The sequence below is a fragment of the Herpailurus yagouaroundi genome, unplaced genomic scaffold, assembly GCF_014898765.1.
Source record: "Herpailurus yagouaroundi ecotype Mexico unplaced genomic scaffold, PumYag 203, whole genome shotgun sequence".
Taxonomy (NCBI): Eukaryota; Metazoa; Chordata; class Mammalia; order Carnivora; family Felidae; genus Herpailurus; species Herpailurus yagouaroundi.
Genome location: NW_024412434.1, coordinates 23,731,053 through 23,751,800, shown reverse-complemented (window position 1 = coordinate 23,751,800; position 20,748 = coordinate 23,731,053). Strand labels below are relative to the sequence as shown.

The following is a 20,748-nucleotide window of genomic DNA, read 5'->3' as shown; positions in this document are numbered from 1 at the left end:
TTTCCTTGTAAGAAGTAAGAGCATGAACTGAGAGCATGGATGAGGTACTGGAAATCTAAGCAGAAAAGAATGTTCCAGTGGCTGAAATGGAGCAAAAATTCACTAGGAACAGCATGATCTCTAGGCAGCATTAACGTTCGACTGAAGTTTGTGATCATGACTTTAAAGTGAAACCAGTCAGCATGGTTGTGAAGTCTTTTCCCAGTTACACTGAGCCAGACAGGAGCAGGCACTGCAGAGGCAGAAAGCTGGCCTCAACGTGGCCTGGAGTTTAGTTCAGAGGAAGCAAGAGAGGCAAGGAGGAGAAAGGTATGTGCGAGTGACTGTAGTGACCTAGAGTAGGATTTCAGCTGGGAAGAGAGGGGAATGAAGACAAGAGTATGGTGAGAGATAATGTCACAGTGGTTCTAGCAGTGGAGTCCAAGGATCAGTGAAGTCAGGGCACTAAACAAGACAGTGGGAACAAGCCCTCAGGTTCCCTTTTCAAGGTGGACTGATAGAAGTCATCAATAATCTCCTATCTATTGTCTCACTTGACCTTCCTCTAGTCATTGGATGGACAGTAAGTGTCTCAAAGCAGAAACTATGTCTTATCTGACCCTAGTATTCTAGGCAGTACCTACCCCAGGGTTTGATACACAGTTGCTACTCAATAACGTATCTACTAAGAAACTCATTTGCTAAAACATCAAGGTTATGGTACTGGGAGAGAATGAGGCAGTCACATGACAATTCAACTCTAGGAAGTACCTCTAATGATCTTCATATATATCAATGGCAATTTTGTCTACATCTTAAAGGTATGCTTCATTTTTTTTCAGAAATTTTTGATTTTAGAGAGATTTTCTAAAGTATTTTTCAAATTCTCATTACAATATTTTTACCTCTATTATCTGAAACCCAGCCTCCTTCCCACATCAAACATACACAAACTGAAGATAATCCCAATAAATAGCCTGCCTTTCATTCTGCAATTCACTTTTTGGTACAGAAAAAAACAGAGATGGGGAGGGAACATCTGATGAACCTTAAAACACTGAATCTTGGGGCACCTGGGTGGCTCAGTCGTTTGTGTCGACTTCAGCTCAGGTCATGATCTCACAATTTGTGGGGTCAAGCCCCATGTCGGGCTCTGTGCTGACAGTTCAGAGCCTGAAGCCTGCTTTGGATTCTATGCCTCGGCGCGCGCGCCGGCGTGCCCCTGCTCGCACTCTTTCTCTCTCTCTCTCTCTCAAAAATAAATAGATAGTAAAAAAATTAAAAAGAAAAAAACCACTCAATCTCTAGTTCTCATGCACATGCACCTATGGAACCAACTCCCTAGCCAACCAAGTATAATGAAGAAAGGTGGAAACACTAAGCTTAAAAACAGTGACAGGTTTACTATACGTAAGATTTCTCTAAGTCCTTAAAAGCTAAAAGACTTACTTGAATAAGGCAAAGTTTTGTTGTTGTTGTTTGTAGGAAATTTGATACAGCCTCATGGAACAGTTCTGAAACAAAAAACTATGGGTCTAGAATGGTGCTTTATTAGCCAAAGAGTGCCTGAGAATCGCTTCAGAAGCTTTCCGCAGATGTCCTGAGTTCCTGCCCAGAGAGTGTGACCTAACAGACGGAAGAAGGTCCCAGCAACCGTGCTCTGAAAGGGCTCTGCATTCAAAGCATGAATGAGAAGTGGACTGGGTCCTAGACTGAGAGCTAACTGTCTAGCATACAAGTCTCTGATGACTGCTACCTTTCTTTTTTTCTCAACTATCTATCAGAAGTTCCAAAAACCTCCTAAAATTATTTCACCATTAATTCCTTCCTTACTGTGGTATACTCTGGGTCAAACTCGAACAATGCCTGTACCATTTACATATAAGCCGGCACTCAAAATCACAGAGGTGGTGGATTTTATCCCTCTGATAAACATAACTCACTAGAAACAAAAAGTAAATGTGGAGCTGGACTCACCCGTTCCACAGCCGCATTATGATATGGGAGCTCCTCCTCGCTGCAAAGGAAGAACAGTAAATGTGAAATAGTGGAGATCACAGTAGCTTTTTATTTTTATTTATTTATTTTTTAAGCTTATTTGAGAGAGAGCGAGCAAGAGAGAGAGTGCTTGCACGGGTGAGCAGGGACGGGGCAGAGAGAGAGGCAAAGAGAGAATTCCAAGCAGTTTCCATGCTGTTAGTGCAGAGCCTGATGTGGGGCTTGAACCCATGAACTGTGAGATCGTGACCTAAGGTGAAATCAAATCGGACACTTACCCAACTGAGCCACCCAGGACCCTCCACAGTGAACTTTTTAAAAATTATATACCTACAGGTACCTATGATATACGACCATTTGTCTGTCATCACAAGAATGGATCAAACTACATAAGCTTCCACTCTACCAAATTCAATATAAAACAACTGGCTATTTTGTAACCACAATGGCCCCTCTCTTTAAATCTCTAGACAAACACTGTCCAAGACAGTCATTTCTAGCCACATGTAGCTATTTAATCTTAAATGTTAAATTCAGCCACAGTACAAGCGCAAGACAGTCATGTTGACAGAGGCTACTGTTTTCAATAGTGTGTATATAGGAAGAATGGTCTTAAAATTGCCAAAAAGTCCTACTGGACAACACTGCTGTAGACAGGAGGGCAGGAACCTTCTTCTGTGAAGGTAACCATTTAAACAGTAAATATATTAGGCTTTGCAGACCATACAGCCTTTTTCATGACTATTAAACTCTGATGCTGTAACGTGCGAGCAGACATAGACAATATGAAGATGGCATGCAGTTTTAGTCCCGCAAAATGTTTACAGAAACAGGTAGTGAGCTGAAGGTGACCCCCTACTCTATACCATCTCCTCAACTCTCTGGTTCAAACCATGGCCTATAACAAATGATTGGCTAAAAAAAAAAAAATGGTATAAGGAAACAAAATTACCTCCAATAGATTGATGAATTAAAAAGAAAAATCTAGGGGCACCTGGGCAGCTCAGTCGGTGAAGTGTCCGACTTCAGCTCAGGTCACGATCTCACAGTTTGAGGGTTCCAGCCCTGCGTTGGGCTCTGTGCTGATAGCTCAGAGCCTGGAGCCTGCTTCGGATTCTGTGTCTCCCTTTCTCTGACTCACACTTTGTCTGACTCCCCCACTCGCACTTTGTCTCCCTCTACCAAAATAAAGAAGCATTAAAAAAAAAAAAAATTAAATGAAAAGAAAAATCTAACTCTATAAATCAGGAAAGCTTCATTTGCCAAAACTTCAATGGGGATGAGATTTTTAAATGTACAACAAAAGATGAAATTCATTTTTCTAATACTGTAATTCTGTGATACCACCCCTAACCTAAAACATGCTAAGACTCTTGTATTAACTGCCCAAAGTATAAAGACAATGCACTGTCTATAACAAAGTTATGTGCTTTCAATTGCTACCTCAGCAGTATTGATGTCTTGGCAATGATACATAGATTCTTGTCTTCATTTCTCTTGAACCACAAAATCCCATTTTTAAGAGTGCAACGCATTAGTATTCAAGAGTCTAGTATTTCCAAAGGCATGCTTGCTACTCTGAAGAGTCCTTAGGTGAACCACAAACCAATATATAGCAATGGAACTGACAAAAAGTGTAATAGCTGAAACAGGTGGTAGAGAGAGAGTCCAAACCCCTCATTTCAGAGATAAGAAAACCAGCATTTTCACTAAGTCACAGTCACTCAGTCTAATACAGAGATGCTCAAAACTATTGAACCCTGTGGTTCAAACGAAGATGGACAAGACCTTCAGATTATGCAGGAGAAGATGAGGAAGAGGCTGAGAAACCAACTCTTGAGAAAAGAAAAAACACCTCTGAGGACTTAATAGAAAAGTCTTTTTTTAAAAAAATGTCAAGTTTCCACACCTTGAGTTTTTTATGTCTTCCACTGTGCTCACAGTCTACATGTCCCTGATCCCTGCAGCCATTGAGGTATGAATGGCACAGCACGTAACTTCTGGTTTAAAAGCGCATCCATCCATTCCTCAACTGTTGGCAGAAAAGGGCTTATCAACGCCGCTGGAATCTATTTCTTAGGTGAAGGGGTCAGCAGAGATGTCCCGAAAGCACAGGAACGTCTGGCACCCTTTGTGCACACCACGACAGGTGTTTCTGGAGCGAGCGGGCTGCCCTGGGCAACAGCAGTTTCTCGTGCAGCTGATGTGAGCAGATCCTGGTAACTGCCTACTTGAACCTTCCTGACTGCAAATGAAGTGTCAACTCCGGCTGCCTACCAAAGGACGAGTTCTCTGAAGGTGCCGGGTACATTTCTGTGGCGTTCTTCTATTTACTAAACAAGACCTACACATTTTGCTGTGCCTATTCTAAACACTGAATCAGAACCAAGTTTTGTATTTGTCTGTAGAATGGTGTGGACCATGTATCAGCTCAGCCTACGTGGCCTATGTTGGGCAGGTCCTACAGAATGCACTGGTGAAATTCAAGATGAGACGGGACTGCCCTCAGCATCCCACTCCATCTTAACCATACTACTGAAATCCCTGGGACAGAGACATGCAGGAATGTGTGTGTGTGTGTGTGTGTGTGTGTGTGTGTGTGTGTGTGTGTAAGTATATGTATATATACACATGTATATACACACACGTATATATAATCCAAATATATATACACACACACACATATATGCAGATATATACACATATATATATTCGGATATATACATATATATATATTTGGATTATATATATATATGTGGATATAAATACATGTATATATCTATATCTATATCTATATCTATATCTATATCTATATCTATATCTATATCTATATACACATTTGGATATATATACATATATCCAAAGTAAGTCTTAGGCAAACTCCAAAAGTAGACAGACTTGGTCTAGGATCTCCCTCCACCTCAATGTTTTACATTGTTTCCTTTTGCCCTGTCACAACCCCACCAGGATCTGATTGTCTATGCAGCACCTCCATCATATCCCCAAATAGTTATTGAACTCCTACTAACCAAGCCTTTATTTATATGCATTTTAAAAATTTATTCCTTAAATTTTTTGTTTGAGATATAACTGACCATAATATCACACTAGTTTTAGGTGTACAACATAGTGATTTTTTCTAATTTTCTTTTTTTAATGTTTATTTTTGAGAACGAGAGAGACAGACACAAGTAGGAAAAGGGCAGAAGAGAGCGGGAGACACAGAATCTGAAGTCACCTCCAGGGTCTGAGTTGTAAGCACAGAGCCCGATGCGGGGCTTGAACTCATGCACAACAATTTGACATATGTATATGTTACAAAATGATTACTATATTAAGTTAACATCCATCACCACACACGGTTACAAGTTTTTGGCTTTTTTCCTTGTGATGAAAACTTTCAAGATCTACTCCCTTAGCAACTCTAAAATATACAAATATTAACTATCATCACCATGCTGTGCACTACATTCCCAGGACTTACCTACCTTATAACTGGAAATTTGTACCTTCTGATCACATTCACTCATTTGCCTACCTCCCACAGCCACCATCCCCCATCTGGCCTCTGGCAACCACCAACCTGTTCTCTGTATTTGTAAGTTCATTTGTTTGTTGCTTGTTTGTTTCAAATTCCACATATAAATGATAACATACAGTATTTGTCTTTCTCTATCTGATTTATTTCACTTAATGTCCTCAAGGTCCATCCATGTCATCATAAATGGTAAAATTCCATTCTTTTTTGTGGCTGAATAATATGCCTCTGTGTGTGTGTGTGTCTGTGTGTGTGTGTGTGTGTGTGTGTGTGTGTGTGTACACATTTTCTTTATCCATTCATCTATCAATGAACACTAAGGTTGTTTCCATGTTTTGGCTATTGCAAATAATGTTGCAGTGAACACAGAAAACAAAAATCCTTCTGAGACTGTGATTTCCCTTTGGATAAATACCCAGAAGTAGAATTGGTGGATCACACTGTAGTTCTATTTTTAATTTTTTGAGGAACCTCCCTACTGTTTTCCACAGTAGCCGCACCAATTTACGTTCCTACCAGCAGTACACAAGGGTCCCTTTTTTTCCACATCCTTGCCAACACTTGTTACTTCTTGTCTTTTTGATAATAGCTATTCTAACCGGTGTGAGGTGATATCTCATTATCTCATTGTGATTTTAATTTGCATTTCCTTGATGACTGGTGATGTTAACCATCTTTTCATGCACCTGTTAGCCATGTGTATGTCTTCTTTGGGAAGATGTCTATTCAGGGTCTTTGACCATTATTTAATTTGACTGTGTTTTGCTACTTAGTTGTAGGAGTTCTTTATATATTTTGGATATTAACCCCTTATCAGATACCTAATTTGAAAATACTTTCTCCCATTTGGTGCATTGCCTTTTTAAAAAAATTTTTTTAATGTTTATTTATTTTTGACAGAGAGAGAGAGACAGACCATGAGCGGTGGAGGGGCAGACAGAGAGGGAGACACAGAACCCGAAGCCGGCGCCAGGCTCCGAGCTGTCAGCACAGAGCCCAACGCGGGGCTTGAACTCACCAACCGCGAGATCATGACCTGAGCCAAAGTCAGATGCTCAACCGACTGAGCTTCCCAGGCGTCCCAGGTGCGCTGCCTTTTTATATGCTGTACAAAAGCTTTTTGGTGAGATGTAGTCCCATTTGTTTATTTTTGCTTTTGTTGCCTCTGCTATTTGTATCAGATCCACAAAATCACAGCCAAAACCAATGTCAAGGAGCTTTGTGCCTATGTTTTCTTCTAGAAGTTTTATGGTTTCAGGTCTTACATTCAAGCCTTTAATCCACTCATTCTGCTGCCTGTGCCTGCCCAGTGCCCCCACTGCCACTTATTAAAGAAATTGTCCTTTCCCTACTGTAGTAAATTAAATGACCATACATGCGTAGGTTTCTTTCTGGACTCTCATGTCTGTTCCAATGCTCTATGTCTCTATTTTTGTGGCTATACCATAATGTTTTGACTACTAGAGCTTTGTAATATACTTTGAAATCATGAAGTGTGATGCCTCCAGCTTTGCTCTTCTTTCTCAAGACTGCTTTAGCTATTTCGGTCTTTTGTGGCTCCATACACGTTTTAGGATTGTCCATGTACTATTTCTGTGAAACATGCCACTGGAATTTTGATAGACAGTGTACTGAATCTGTAGATAGCTTTGGTTAGTATGGATATTTCAACAAAATTAATTCTTCCAATCCATGAGTACGGAATTTCTTTCCATTTATTTGTGTCATCTTCCATTTCTTTCATCAACATCTTAGAGTTTTCAGAGTGTAATTCTTTTTCTCCTTGGCTAAACTGATTCCTAGATCTTCATTCTTATTTTTTTATGCAGTTATAAACAGGATTATTTTCTTCTCTTTTTGATAGTTTTTACTAGTATATAAAAACTAGTTGCATTTGCATTCATCTGGCACTCATATATAAAAATGCAACTAGGGGCGCCTGGGTGGCTCAGTCGGTTAAGCGGCCGACTTCGACTTCAGGTCATGATTTCTTGGTCCGTGAGTTCGAGCCCCGCGTTGGGCTCTGTGCTGACAGCTCAGAGCCTGGAGCCTGTTTCAGATTCTGTGTCTCCCTCTCTCTGACCCTCCCCTGTTCATGCTCTGTCTCTCCCTGTCTCAAAAATAAGTAAAACGTTAAAAAAAATTTTTTTAAATAAAAATAAAAATAAAAATGCAACTAATTTATATATTGATTTTGTATCCTGCAACTTTACTGAATTCACTTATCAGTTTCAACAATTCTTTGGTGGAGTCTCAGGTTTTCTATATATAAGATCCTATCATCTGCAAAAAGAGATAACTTTACTTCTTCTGTTCCAGTTTGGATGCCTTTTATTTCTCTTTCTTGTCTAACTGTGCTGACTAGAACTTCCAGTACTATGTGAATAAAAGTGGCAAAAGTGGGCATCTCTGTCTTGTTTCTGCAGGAAAAGCCTCAGCTTCTAACCACCGGGTATGATGTTAGCTGTGGGTTTGTCATATGTGGCTTTATTTATGATGAGGTCCATTCCCCCCATACCTGCTGTATGTTGAATTGTGAAAACAGTCTTGAAACTCCTTAGATGGACGAAAGAGCAAGAATGGGGTCAAGTTTTCCTACAATGGATTTTCTTGCACTATTACTCCGTACCTGACACTTTTTATATGAAATCTGCTGTGTGCACAGCACTGATCTCCACAGAACTTTTCCTCTTCAAATCTCTGTGACGGCAAGCATTAATTTTCACAGCCTTCCAAGGAAAAAGCAAGGAGGGGATTGCTGCCGAACCGAAAGCTACACACAATGTCTAGGACACAGATGGGAGTCACAGCACCAGCCTCAGGCACAGCAGCTGGCAGGTGTGAGGAAGGAGTGCACTACACGTTGCTGAGTCAGTGTACGAAAAAACGGTGACCCCATGCTGCATGCATCTGTGCATCTTTATCTGGCACCTAAATATCCATCAAGTAAAAGAAAGACCAAAATCTGCATGAGTGCAGAGTATTCCTTCAGTTAGCAAACTACAGCCCCAGGATCAAATCTGGTCCACGGCCTGCTCTTGTGAGTAAAGAAAGGTTCAACGGAACGCCGCCACGCTCAGTCATGTGTTGTCTGAGGTTGTTTTCATGCCACGACAGTAGAGTTGAATAGTTATGACAAAGATCATGCGGTCCACAAAGCCAAAAATATTTGCTATCTGGCTCCTCACAGAAAATGTCTGCCTACCCCTACTTTAAAAAACAAAGGTTTGGGGGCACCTAGTTGGCTCAGTCAGTTGAGCGTCTGACTCTTGATATCAGCTCAAGTCATGATCTCACAGCTGCGGGACTGAACCGAACCCCGCATCTCGGTGGGCGCAGAGGGTGTAACCTGCTTGGAATTCTCTCCCTTTCCGTCTGCCCCTCCCCTGCTCGCCTGTGCTCTCTCTCCCCCTCTCTCAGAATAAGTAGACAAACTTAAAAACAAAGCAAAACAAAGGTCTGTCCGCTATGAATGAGACACACAGAAGTTGCTTAAAGAAAACACCAAGCTGACAGCAAGAAGCTATGCCTCATAGAAACACAGCAAATAAAAACAACACAGTCATCCCTGGAAAGAGAGGGGCCTTAACTGCATCTGTTTTCATCTGTTTTAAACTTAAAAGAATTATTGGGGCGCCTGGGTGGCGCAGTCGGTTGAGCGTCCGACTTCAGCCAGGTCACGATCTCGCGGTCCGGGAGTTCGAGCCCCGCGTCGGGCTCTGGGCTGATGGCTCGGAGCCTGGAGCCTGTTTCCGATTCTGTGTCTCCCTCTCTCTCTGCCCCTCCCCCGTTCATGCTCTGTCTCTCTCTGTCCCAAAAATAAATAAACGTTGAAAAAAAATTAATTAAAAAAAAAAACTTAAAAGAATTATTAACGAGAGTGTATGTGACTGTAATTTTTGGCATATTTCTGTGAGATAAACTTTCATTTGGCAACTTAACACTTGTTAAAATCTGTAAGTTAAATATATTGACTAAATTTTGTTTTGAAGTAAATTTTGTCTAAATTTAGATTTAACTCTAATCAAAAGGATCGGTCGGGTAGAAAAGTTCTCAAGCTCTTGTCATCAAAACAGATGTCCTATGAAAACAAAAACACCTTTATTTTGGTTTCCAAATATTTATGTAGTCATAGTAAACTACAGACAATCTGCTAAACTTGATATACACATTTTGATTAGTTAAAAATCTAAAGCTTCACATTAATTTTATCTTTATTTTTGATACGATTTCCTTCTAATTCTATAAATAACTCATGACCTAAAAGCTCGATCTATCATGTCCAAATTCCAAGCATTCTTCACTAAACAGACGAGTGGTGACTACTTTTGATACAAATGTTGCAAGTTCTCTAACTCTTCACTAAGCTTGATTTCTCCATTCTCCGGATGTAACCCTGTCGCAGGGACGCGGACCGGGGCTAACCCCCATCTCTGAATACTAAACAAAGACCTTCCTGTTGCAGCATCGAGCCAGGCTGGTTTGGCAACAGTTTTTATTTTTATTGTGAAATCTATTATAAAACCACGTTAGTCCTATACTGTATTTGTGAATACAAATACATGCCTTCTTCACATATCATAGCAAGTAATTTAAGTCACTAAAACTGTAATTAGATATGAAGTCAGCAGCCTTCAAAGAAGATTACAAAGTGACTTCTGGCTATTGTACTGTATTGACACTGACACTTACAACCTGAATTCACCGCAGAACCAATCAAAATTGCAAAGAACTAAAACAGCAGAAAGAAATGCTCTTTGATCAAGGTGTGACAGAACGCAGTGTCTAAATGCCTAGACCAAGGGACTTTATTCAATAGTGCAAAAACGCTTCTTCAGGCTACAGTGATAAGCAATGAAAGGCACCAGCAGCAACCTCTAGAGAAAGCGTCTTACTTAAATTAGGCGTTGTAACAAAAAATCTATGACTTTGGTGAAATTTAATAAAGCCTAACATTACCCTAAAATCCATTTCTATGCTTCATTATTTTCATTTGCGCCGGACGCTTCAAAACTGCATCACAGTATAAATTTAAAAAGTGAGCGTGATCATATGAGAACCGGTACCAGTTGGCTTCATTTTCCGAGGAGTGGTGAACTGAGCTATCCGACTATACCTTCACGCAAGCAGTCGCTTTCAACGGTGTCCTCTTTAGGCACTCCTTTCCCCCTTTCGATTTTCTTTCTAGGCATCTCAAGGCACTTCTGTGTTTCTCTGACTGAACACACAGGAGGGTGGTGATGCACAATCCGGAAGACAGGCCCTGCTGCAAAACTACATCCCTCATCGGACACCTACTGTCAACACAACGTGGGCCAGTTGGCCGACTTCTTTCTGCTTCAGTTTCATCTAAAAAAAGGATAAATAAGAGCGCCTATCCCAAGGAGTTTTTGAGAGGAATCAAAGAGTTATCCATGTAAAAGGCTTAGAACAGTGCCTGGCACACAGTAAGTGCTCGATGAAAACTGGCTAATATTATTATTATTTTTTTTTTATTTAAAAATTTTTTTTTCAACGTTTATTTATTTTTGGGACAGAGAGAGACAGAGCATGAACGGGGGAGGGGCAGAGAGAGAGAGGGAGACACAGAATCGGAAACAGGCTCCAGGCTCTGAGCCATCAGCCCAGAGCCTGACGCGAGCCTGACGCGGGGCTCAAACTCACGGACCGCGAGATCGTGACCTGGCTGAAGTCGGACGCTTAACCGACTGCGCCACCCAGGCGCCCCAGTGGCTAATATTATTAAGATAAATTATTGATTGACTAAACATGTTGTTTCAAGCAATGAGAAATGAGGTTTTAGGTAATTATTAGATCCTTTTGGAATGCAGTTTCTTTCATATGTAGTATTACGTTAGACCATTTTATGATACAAACATCTCTTCTAGTGGTTCACTTCCAATATATTGTATGTACAATATACCAAATATACAAAGGAGGTCAAAATCAGCTGAGTTATATTTCACCTTCTGAATCAAAATCTGGGATAGAGCCCAGAAATTTATTTATTTTTAATTCCCAGCTGATTCTAACGTGCAGGCAATTTTGGGACCTACTGATCCTGACAGGGCTAAATGTGCAAATTATCCTTCAGTCACATACCTCGGTTCTGCACACTAACCCACACAAACATGCAATCATTTCCTGACACATTTGTGGCTAAGTTTGATTTATTAAAAAAAAAAAAAAAGTGGAAGTGGGGGTTTAATTTGAGAACAGTATTTCATCATAGTTAAACATTGCTCTGTCGGTCTGTTGAAGTTCTGAGTCTTCTAATTATAACTACTCAGGAGAACACTCTGGTTATGCTAATGTCATTAGGTATAATAATAACACCTTAAATTTGTCCACACCTTTATACAGTACTCTATCATTTCACTTCTTCAAAGCTTCAACTATACTCTAGGTACGCAGAGCAGTTACTGATTCTGCTTTATAAATGAGGCGCTCAAGTGTTATCTGAGAGCAGCAAAGCCACAAGAAAGGGCATTCTCCAACTCCCAGAACTGTTTCTGTTAATTTGTTTGCTTGTTCAACCCAAAGAAAAACATGATACAAAAAAATACTTCCTAAATGCAAGAAAACTCAACAGAAGGAGAAAACAAAGTCCGAGTACTACAAGTTGCTGCTGTGAAGTATCAAGAAATTACATTTTTTCTCCAAAATGTAATCATGTATCATCAATTGAAAAACCCTGGCTTCCTCCTCTTTATAATAAATCAGAGTGGGAAAAAAGTAAATTTGAACGAGAAAGTAATCACTAAATTGGATGGAACCAAACAAACTGTGGAGCTGATGAGGAGTCTCCAGCCTGTGGGAATCCGCCTAAACAACGCCAAAAGCAGAGCGGGCAGATGGTCGTCACGAGCGAGATGTTTCCAAGAGTCGACACCGCTTCAGCCACTTTACTTTATACTAGTCTAGACCTCCCTCAACTCTTTACATAACATACTCAGGATAAATGGAATTAATTTTGAGAAGCAATAACATGGAGACATTTATAACTATAGGAAAGATCAACAGCATTGCTTTTCATTGCTCATATTTAGGCTGCATAACACTAAAGTTCTAATTGCTAATTATTTTTAAAACGCATTTACATAAAATGAAATGTTTTGTAATTATTTCTGAAATACAAAGTGTTATTCATTTCCATTTAATTCTGCTAAATTATTGATACAACTCCTTTATTGCACTTTATGTCCCTACTAAAATACAACAAATATTAAAAATTGTATTCTTAACTGTAGTTCAATTTTAATCACAGAGGTTAAAAATGCTAGGAATTTAATAACAAAAAGCACACTGCAGGACCAGTCCGGGCATCTCCTTCATAGCAGGGCTATTAAAAATAAAGGAAATCAATATAATGGGTCACCATAGAAACATCATAATAAAAAGTTAACTTTCAATCGCTACAACTTACTGTAAAAAGCCAAATCTGTCCGTGACTTTGTAAACAAGGTAATCAGCATCCTCCCAAGGTTCAATCTCTGCACCTTCTCGTCCCTGTAATAGGGAACAAAGAAGGATATTACTGGGAATTCATAAAACTGAATAATTATTCAGAATAAAAAGGCCACAAGAGTTATTTTTTATAAAGAGCTAGAAATCAGGCATTATCACCCTAAATTAACTTTTAAAAAAAAACGACTTTTGGTAATAGAATCACCATTTCCTGGGTACAGGCTTCAGAAGGTCCCATATGTCAGCAAGAACTGACATGCAGCTAAGCCCTGATTTATCAGACCTGGGTTCCTGTGAGAAGCCAACTGGGGACGTGGGAGCAACGAAGGGCAAGAAAGCCACTCGGGAAGGAACTGCCAAACTTCAATGTTTTTGAATCAACCTGTCTTGGAAAAAAACTCTTTCATGCCTTCTCATCCAAACTTCTCAGAACAGTAAGCTATCCACCTTGTCTCTCTACTTCATAGCTACATCAGCCTGGACACGATTCTTGCCAAGGTCAAAAATGATCTTCCATTGTCCAATCCAGTGGACACTGCTCGGTTCTTATCTAGAGGACTCTGCTCGGTGTGCCCGTCAGTGTTGCACATTCCCCATGCCTCAAGCTCCATGACACCAGCCTCTCTTGGCTCTCCCCATACCATCCAACTCTTCTTTTGATGGGTCTTCACAGATCCCTCTCAGTGTGCCCAGAGCCCTGCCCTCAGACCACTGCTCTTCTCATTGTACTTCTGAGGCCGTGAACTAGCACTGATTAGTAGGAACCCCAAATGTCTACACCAACCCATCACATTTCAGACTCATACCCAACTGTCTTGTGGACCCCTCCATCTGCATGTATTTTATCAATGACTGTACAACGGCTAGCCCAGTCACTAAGTGTTAACTGCATGGAAAAAAAATTCATACAAACAAGAATGAATGACATTTCTACTGATTTTAAGTTAGTTAAGCAGTTAAATAAATTAATTAGGTTTTTCATAGGTCACACTAAAATCTATTCACAATAATGGGAATTTGTGTCAGGTTGTTCCAAACAACCAATTTAAAAACGAACTCCGGGAACACAGCTGTTAAGTTGAGCACCGCCTGTATGCCTCCCTGGGGGCAGGGCACAGTCCAGATGACTTTCTATAATTTGATGCTCCTGTTATTCTCACAAATAATCAAAAGCAACAGATATGAAATTACATGCAAGTGATATAAATATAAAACATGACATTTATAAATCACTGCCTACAACCCATTACAGACCTCAAGAGGTAAAGTAATAATGAGGAGACATGTGAACTGTCAACAACTGTAATTTTCTAAAGCATCAAAAACCAGATTTCATAACTAACAAAGAGATAAAATGCTAATGGAGATTATATATAATGTATATAAGTTCAAATTTTCAGATCCGTGTTAAAATTTTAATACCACATATAAATTATAAATAAAATGGGTATTTAATTTTATATACTAACATATTCAAATATTTATTGAATACCTAGCATGAGTCAGAAACTATTCTAGATATTTAGAATATAAGAGTAAATCAAACAAAAGGTATTCTTACCCTCCATTTACATTCTAGGAGTGAGAGTAGACGAAAAACAAAGTAAGCGTAATATAAAGTATGCTGACATAAGTGCTGTGGGGAAAGAGAAAGGAGAGAACAGGGACCCAGATAGCTGGGGAAGGAGGGGGTATTTGCTATTATACAGTGTGGTCAGAGAAGATCTCACTAAGAAGGTAGCATCTGGGTAAAGATCGGAAAAAGGTGAGACAATGAGGTCTGAGACTATCTAGGATACAACGTTCTGGGCAGAAAAAACGGCCAGCGCAAAGCTCAGTGTGTAGGGAGAACAGCAAGAGACCAGGGTGGTTGGAGCAGAGGGAAGAAGAGAGAATAAAGAGGACTTCAAAGGTCACATGAAATAAACAAACTGCTTCTGTAATTCAAGCTCTCCAAAAAACAAATCCATTTCTATTTATATGTTTTTTCTGATAAAACAGACTCAGAGTAAATCTGAATACTTACTCTGTCATATTTAGCAACTATTTCAGCTCGCTCCTGGGCAAGTTTGAGGGCTACATCCTGGTCCGAATCTGCGGAGAGAACGAGTTTAGATGAACTGTTATTTAAAAAACCATAAAGTTAATTAATTATAAACCTAAGGTAAAACAAAAAATAAACAATAAATCAATATTGCCTAAAAGGACAAACTAGCCAAATCAAATAAACTTAAAAGGCTGAGTTAATTATCTATAACTACGGCTTTGAAATATCAACATATCTACCATTTCAGTAGTATATATGATATTCAAAAGAAAGTAAATTTATTAACACGGCATTAACTTAGAGGAGATGATAAATCTTATCCCTCAAGAATCAATTTTGGATCTAATTTCGGAGAAACAAGTGTTGAAGTTGAAACAAACCGAAAGCTCAAAGTTTTCAGATGAAACCCATCTGGGTATATGATGAGAAGAACATTCAAGAATGCTTTTACAAATTGAGGTAATCTGTCCACAAAATAAACAGTGTTAAGATACACTTCAGGAGTTAGAAAAATTATTTCTCCTACATGATGAAAATAATCACTCCTTCATTGGGCCCCTGAGGTCCTCCCTCACCAAATGTCTCAATTACTATGCTAATCTCCAATTCTGCTGCACACATACCCTTCTTTCTTACCACCACCAGGTATCCCTGAAAAATACAAATCTGGTAAGAGTGGTAGAGATCACGACATGAAATAGCATGCATATGATGACACAACCCAAGTACCATAAAGAAAAACAAAAGACCAGGGACAGGCTATATCAAAGGTACCTCTTATCACGAAGAAAAACACAAGCACTCCACTGGAAATGTGGGCAATGGCCATGAGCAAGAAATTCCCAAGAGTAACAATAACAGCCACAACCACATCTGTGTTCTCACTAACTCCCTGGCAGACAGCACGATATTGCCTGGCAGCAGGTACTGTGAAAAGCTCTTTACATCCCTCATCCCGTTTATGTCTCACCACGACACCCTACCATAGGTAGCATATGAGGCCTGGAGATTTAGCCCACTGTCTAAGGTCACAAAACTACTAAAGAGCAAAACTGGGACTCAAATCCAGACAGTCATGGCTCCATAGCCCGTAACTTTAAGGATAATTTTATAAAAATGACCGCTAAAGACACAAGAAAGAAAAATAATAATAAAGACACAGGAAAGGACTTGCAGTGAAAGATGGCAGACACAACACACTTTCATATTCATTCCTCTGGAAACACTAAAGTGACTCTACAGGGATTCTTCAAACCCCCTCCCTCAAAGGCCCAGCAAATGGTGGCTCCTGAGGAGAGGGAAGGGTGGGGTTAGACCCAAGAAAGGTGATGAAAGGAGTCAACTCCCCGAGACCGAAGGGGATGTGCATGCGTACAGAAGAGGTTAGGTGTGGGGAAGAAAAGCACATCTTCGCCCTCCACAGCAGGAAACCAACACATACTGCCTGCGACTGTGGAAGCGGGAAGTGGCAATCCGGGCTTGCTCTCTAGCACTATGGAAGAAAACAGAAAACGAATCAGCCTGGGAGAGAAAGGTGGTTACTTCTGTGAGGTGGGCTGTGGGGAGGGAGGAGTATGGAAGTCAGCTATTTTTCAAAATAAGTCATACAGACTGCTGAATCTTTAAACCAAGTATAGCTCTGATAAAAATAAAATCTAAATTTAAAAGCCAAGGAATGGAAAAAAATCAAACTTATTAGAAACTCAAGAAATACAAGTTTTAAAATATCTTTGTACTTAGACTGACAAAAAATGCACTGATGTTACTCAATGTTGACAAAGAGTGTGGGGAAATCTGCAGTAGCTTACTCTGGGGGAGACTTATCTTTCTGGAAAGCAATTTGATAATATGTCCCCAGAATCTTAAAAACAGGCATGTCCTTTACCTAACAATTTCACCTCTGGGGATTTAGGCCAATGAGATCATCAATATAATAGGAACAACTGGAAAAAAATGGGAATTTGTCAATTTTTAAAAGTTTATTTGGGAAAAAATGTTTATGTCACTGCTTTTCTCAGACTGTCAATACGCTCTCCTCTGGGGGAAATGTGAATAAATAATAGAATGGTTCAATAAAATAACAAAAATGCAGACTAGATCTTCACAGTGAACTAATGCAGTCAAAAGTCTGCGATAATCAACTCAACTATATATTCATTACCCTAGTCTAGACTTAGGGACCTCTGTCAATTCCTTTTCCCTCTTCTGTTGCCCAGTTTTACAACATTACACTCATATTTCTCCAAAAGGGTAGGGAAAGCAAATTTAAAAAAATTAAACTCAAACTAGGAAAGTTGACCACTTATTAAATTCCACTTCCATTATCAGAACAACGAAGCATGAATATCTACGGTGATCAGGCCAAATTCAATGGATGAGTGCTTTCTTTGAATGTATTCTATATCAGACCTTCATTGCTGCTACAGTCATAGGAGTCTCAACCGTCTTTCCTACTTAACAATGAAAGGCTTAAAAGTATAAAGGCAAGAACTGAAAACAGTACAGAGTTGAAAAGATGCAAAGTATCCCAAGAAAGCATCATTGTGGCAAATTATAAAATATAAAGCTTTCCAGGGATCATCTCCAGTCTAGAGATTTCCAAAAAGGAAAAAACCTAACCACGTAATAGAGGTCATATTGAAATTGGATGAAATTGTATCCTAATTTCAGGAGAGAAAAATCATGTACTTTAAACATGGTTAGAGTAGTTGACTTGGCTCTAAATCAAATAAAGTAAAAGTTCTAAATCTTTAAATTCCTTTAGAACTTTCTTGTCCTTCTATTTCCTTGTGGAGAGAAAATTCTGTAATGCTGACAAATGTGTTCTAAAAAAAGTGTGAATTTAAAGGCATACTAATTTTATAAAATATAGCCAAACCTGCTTCCTAGAAGAGACTAAATGTAAATGCCAATTGTTCCCAACATGGAGTGCAAAGACATTATTTAATAATCCACATTGTGAGGTAACCATCTTTAGAGTAGGAAGTTAATATCCCTCTGCAGAATTCACTATAGTTAAATTATGTATCATAGTGTCTGATCTATAGTTGAGAAGTTTATGAAGAATTGCACTAGAATCCTCCCTTTGATTTCATTCTGAAAGCTTATTTAGAAATTCCATTGCAAGAACAAAGAATTTGCCCTAAAACATTGAAGACAAAGGGTTATCAACAGCTGCCTTGTGTCTGTGTGCAAGTGTACACAAAGTTCCAGGCACCTATCAATGACAGTTGTGTTATTCGGCACCTACATCACATGTCATTACTTAATTTAAAAAACCTCTATTACATTATTCAAGCCAGATGAAATAAAATTATTTTTACTGACTTCACATCTAAGGCAACAATGTTTCAAAGAAAAAAGGCATGTTTTAAGCAGTAAAAATAGAGAGCCACTGGATTAAACACGCAAGTATACAGTAAAACCTATCTGGGCACAAATTTATGGAAGATAATGACAGCTATCGCATCTTATGAAGCATTTCAAAAAGTGACAACTCTAACATTTCCAGAAGCCTTCTAATTCCCTTTAAACACAAGAACTTTTAAGAATCAAGCACCCTCCTGAAAGACATTTTTTAAAAGCAGGCAATGTAGCTGAGTATCTCTCACTCAATTAACGCCACGTTGTAATGAACCAGTCATTCACAGTCATTAAATTTCAAATTCAGTTTGTCCAATAGAACAAACCTCAAAGCGGACATTCTTCCTAGTGTACATTCTGACAGGACTACTATATACAAATCACCTATTCCAACTTACGAAGTACTTTACCATTTGTTAGACAGTTAGTCCGGCCCTGGGAATTAACGGCGGCTTCAGTCCTCATAGATTAAACTTATCTACTCCAAGATTTCATTATTATTTTACAGTTCTCAAGCACACCAGGCGAGTTAGGTGGTGCCTCACACATTCTTGCAACAAACTGAAACAGAAAAGTGGAAGGCAGCTCTACTTTCAACTATTTGTGAAACAAGCACAAGAAAGAAAACGTTTCTAAGGGAGAAGAAAAGACCTTTCTGTGGCTACACGGACTCCAGATATTCTAACAAAGATGATGTTTGTTGAGGGTAAAAACATGTCTTTCAGGCCAGATCCCAAGTATGAGCCACAGCAGCCTACACCCGGCATTTCCATCTGACAACAAACAGGGGCTTGAGACAAGCCGCTTTAGAACACGCCTTCACCTCCTGCTGCAAAGTTAACCACATGCCTACTACTTGCCCTAAATTTTGTCATAAAGCAACAAAGAAAATTGTTATTGAAAACATTAAATTAAAACTAGGTAGGAATGTTCCCCTCAAACACATTTCATTCTTAACATAATTTTTAATGTGAGAACGTCAGCCTCTATTTCAGACACTAAATGAATACAAGCTAAATTTTGGAAGGTTTTGGAAAGTTTTAACACACCACACATATACAAGTGAAACACGTTTTAGGGAACAATGTGTATAACTACTGTAGGACGGCTCTGTGAAATTTTCTGTTCTATTCTATTTATTCCTTCTTACTCCTCTTCAGGGACCTACAATTTGGAAACCACTTTGCAAACGTTAACAGTCATGTTGGAGGCATGCTTGCGGACATTAATCACACTTAACTGGACACTTCACACATTAAGTTTACACTCACTTTAAGCCATTTGTAGTATTTAATATAAGCGAAAGATCTCAGAAGCTTAGAGAGAGGGAAAATTTCAAGTCATACACTGAGGAATAAGAATCAGACTGGTATCAAACTTCTTTCCAGCTAAAAGATAATGAAACTCTATTTCCAAAGTTCTGAGAAAAAAAAATGATCATGAACTTAGAATTCTATACCAAGCCCGACTATCAATGAAGCATGGAGAAAAAATAAAAACATTTTTAGCTATTATCAGGTCTGCTAAAGCTCAAGAAATGGCCCTCACCCCTAAAAGATGTCCACATCCTCATCTCTGGAGCCTGTGAGTGTACCTTATATGGCAAAGGTATCTGCAGATGTAGGAAGTTAGGATCCTGAGATGGGGAGATTATCCTGCATCGTGCAGATGGGCCCAATGGAATCATAAAGCACCTTATAAAATTGTTTAATGTGTATTTATTTTTGAGACAGATGGAGTGGGAGTTGGGAAGGGGCAGAGAGAGAGAGAGAGACAGACAGACAGACAGAATCTGAAGCAGTCCCTAAGCTCTGAGCTGTCAGCACAGAGCCCAATGTGGGGCTAGAACTCACGAATCATGAGATCATGACCTGAGCCGAAGTTGGACGCTTATTAACCGACTGAGCCACCCAGGCGCCCCATAAGAGACCTTATAGAAGGGAAACAAGAAAGTATGACGATGGAAGAGGTTGGAGCGCTTGTGAGGAAGGAAGGGGTTGGCAGGCAAAGAACAAAGGTGGTCTCCAGAAGTCAGAACTGGCTAAGAAACGGCTCCAGAAGGAACCAACTAAGCTGACACGTTGACTATGGTCCAGTGAAACTGAGCTCAGACTCTGGCCTCCAGAAATATAAAAGAATAAATCTATGTTGTTTTAAGCCACTAAGTTTGTGGAATTCGTTACAGCAGGGACAGAAAACCAATACATGATTCAAAGTTCACTGCCTACCCAATGTTTCTTTTAAAAAGAGTATGAGAATACACTACAGAAAAACGAAACAACAATAAAAAGAACTGACAAAGACTCTCTCCTTTTCCAAACTTCAGTCAGGCTCCTCCTAGCCTTGTCCTATCTTC

General features: G+C 39.4%; 1 protein-coding gene across 7 annotated transcripts in view; it reads right to left on the bottom strand.

Moving 5' to 3' along the window:
• USP6NL (USP6 N-terminal like) overlaps positions 1–20,748 on the bottom strand; it is a 247,803-nt gene that overhangs the window by 76,102 nt on the left and 150,953 nt on the right. For 5 of the 7 annotated variants that reach the window (XR_005783445.1, XM_040451465.1, XM_040451464.1 and 2 more), the window contains 3 exons: positions 15,009–15,076; positions 12,942–13,024; positions 1,957–1,996 (listed from right to left, as the gene is read on the bottom strand). Coding sequence is in view for 5 of the 7 variants with exons in the window: in XM_040451465.1 (XP_040307399.1) it covers positions 1,957–1,996; positions 12,942–13,024; positions 15,009–15,076 (191 nt within the window). In the remaining 2 variants the exon portion in view is untranslated. Of the gene's footprint in view, positions 1–1,956; positions 1,997–12,941; positions 13,025–15,008; positions 15,077–18,802; positions 18,975–20,748 lie in introns of those variants that run through there. The other 2 variants (XM_040451463.1, XM_040451467.1) reach the window with 2 other exon arrangements.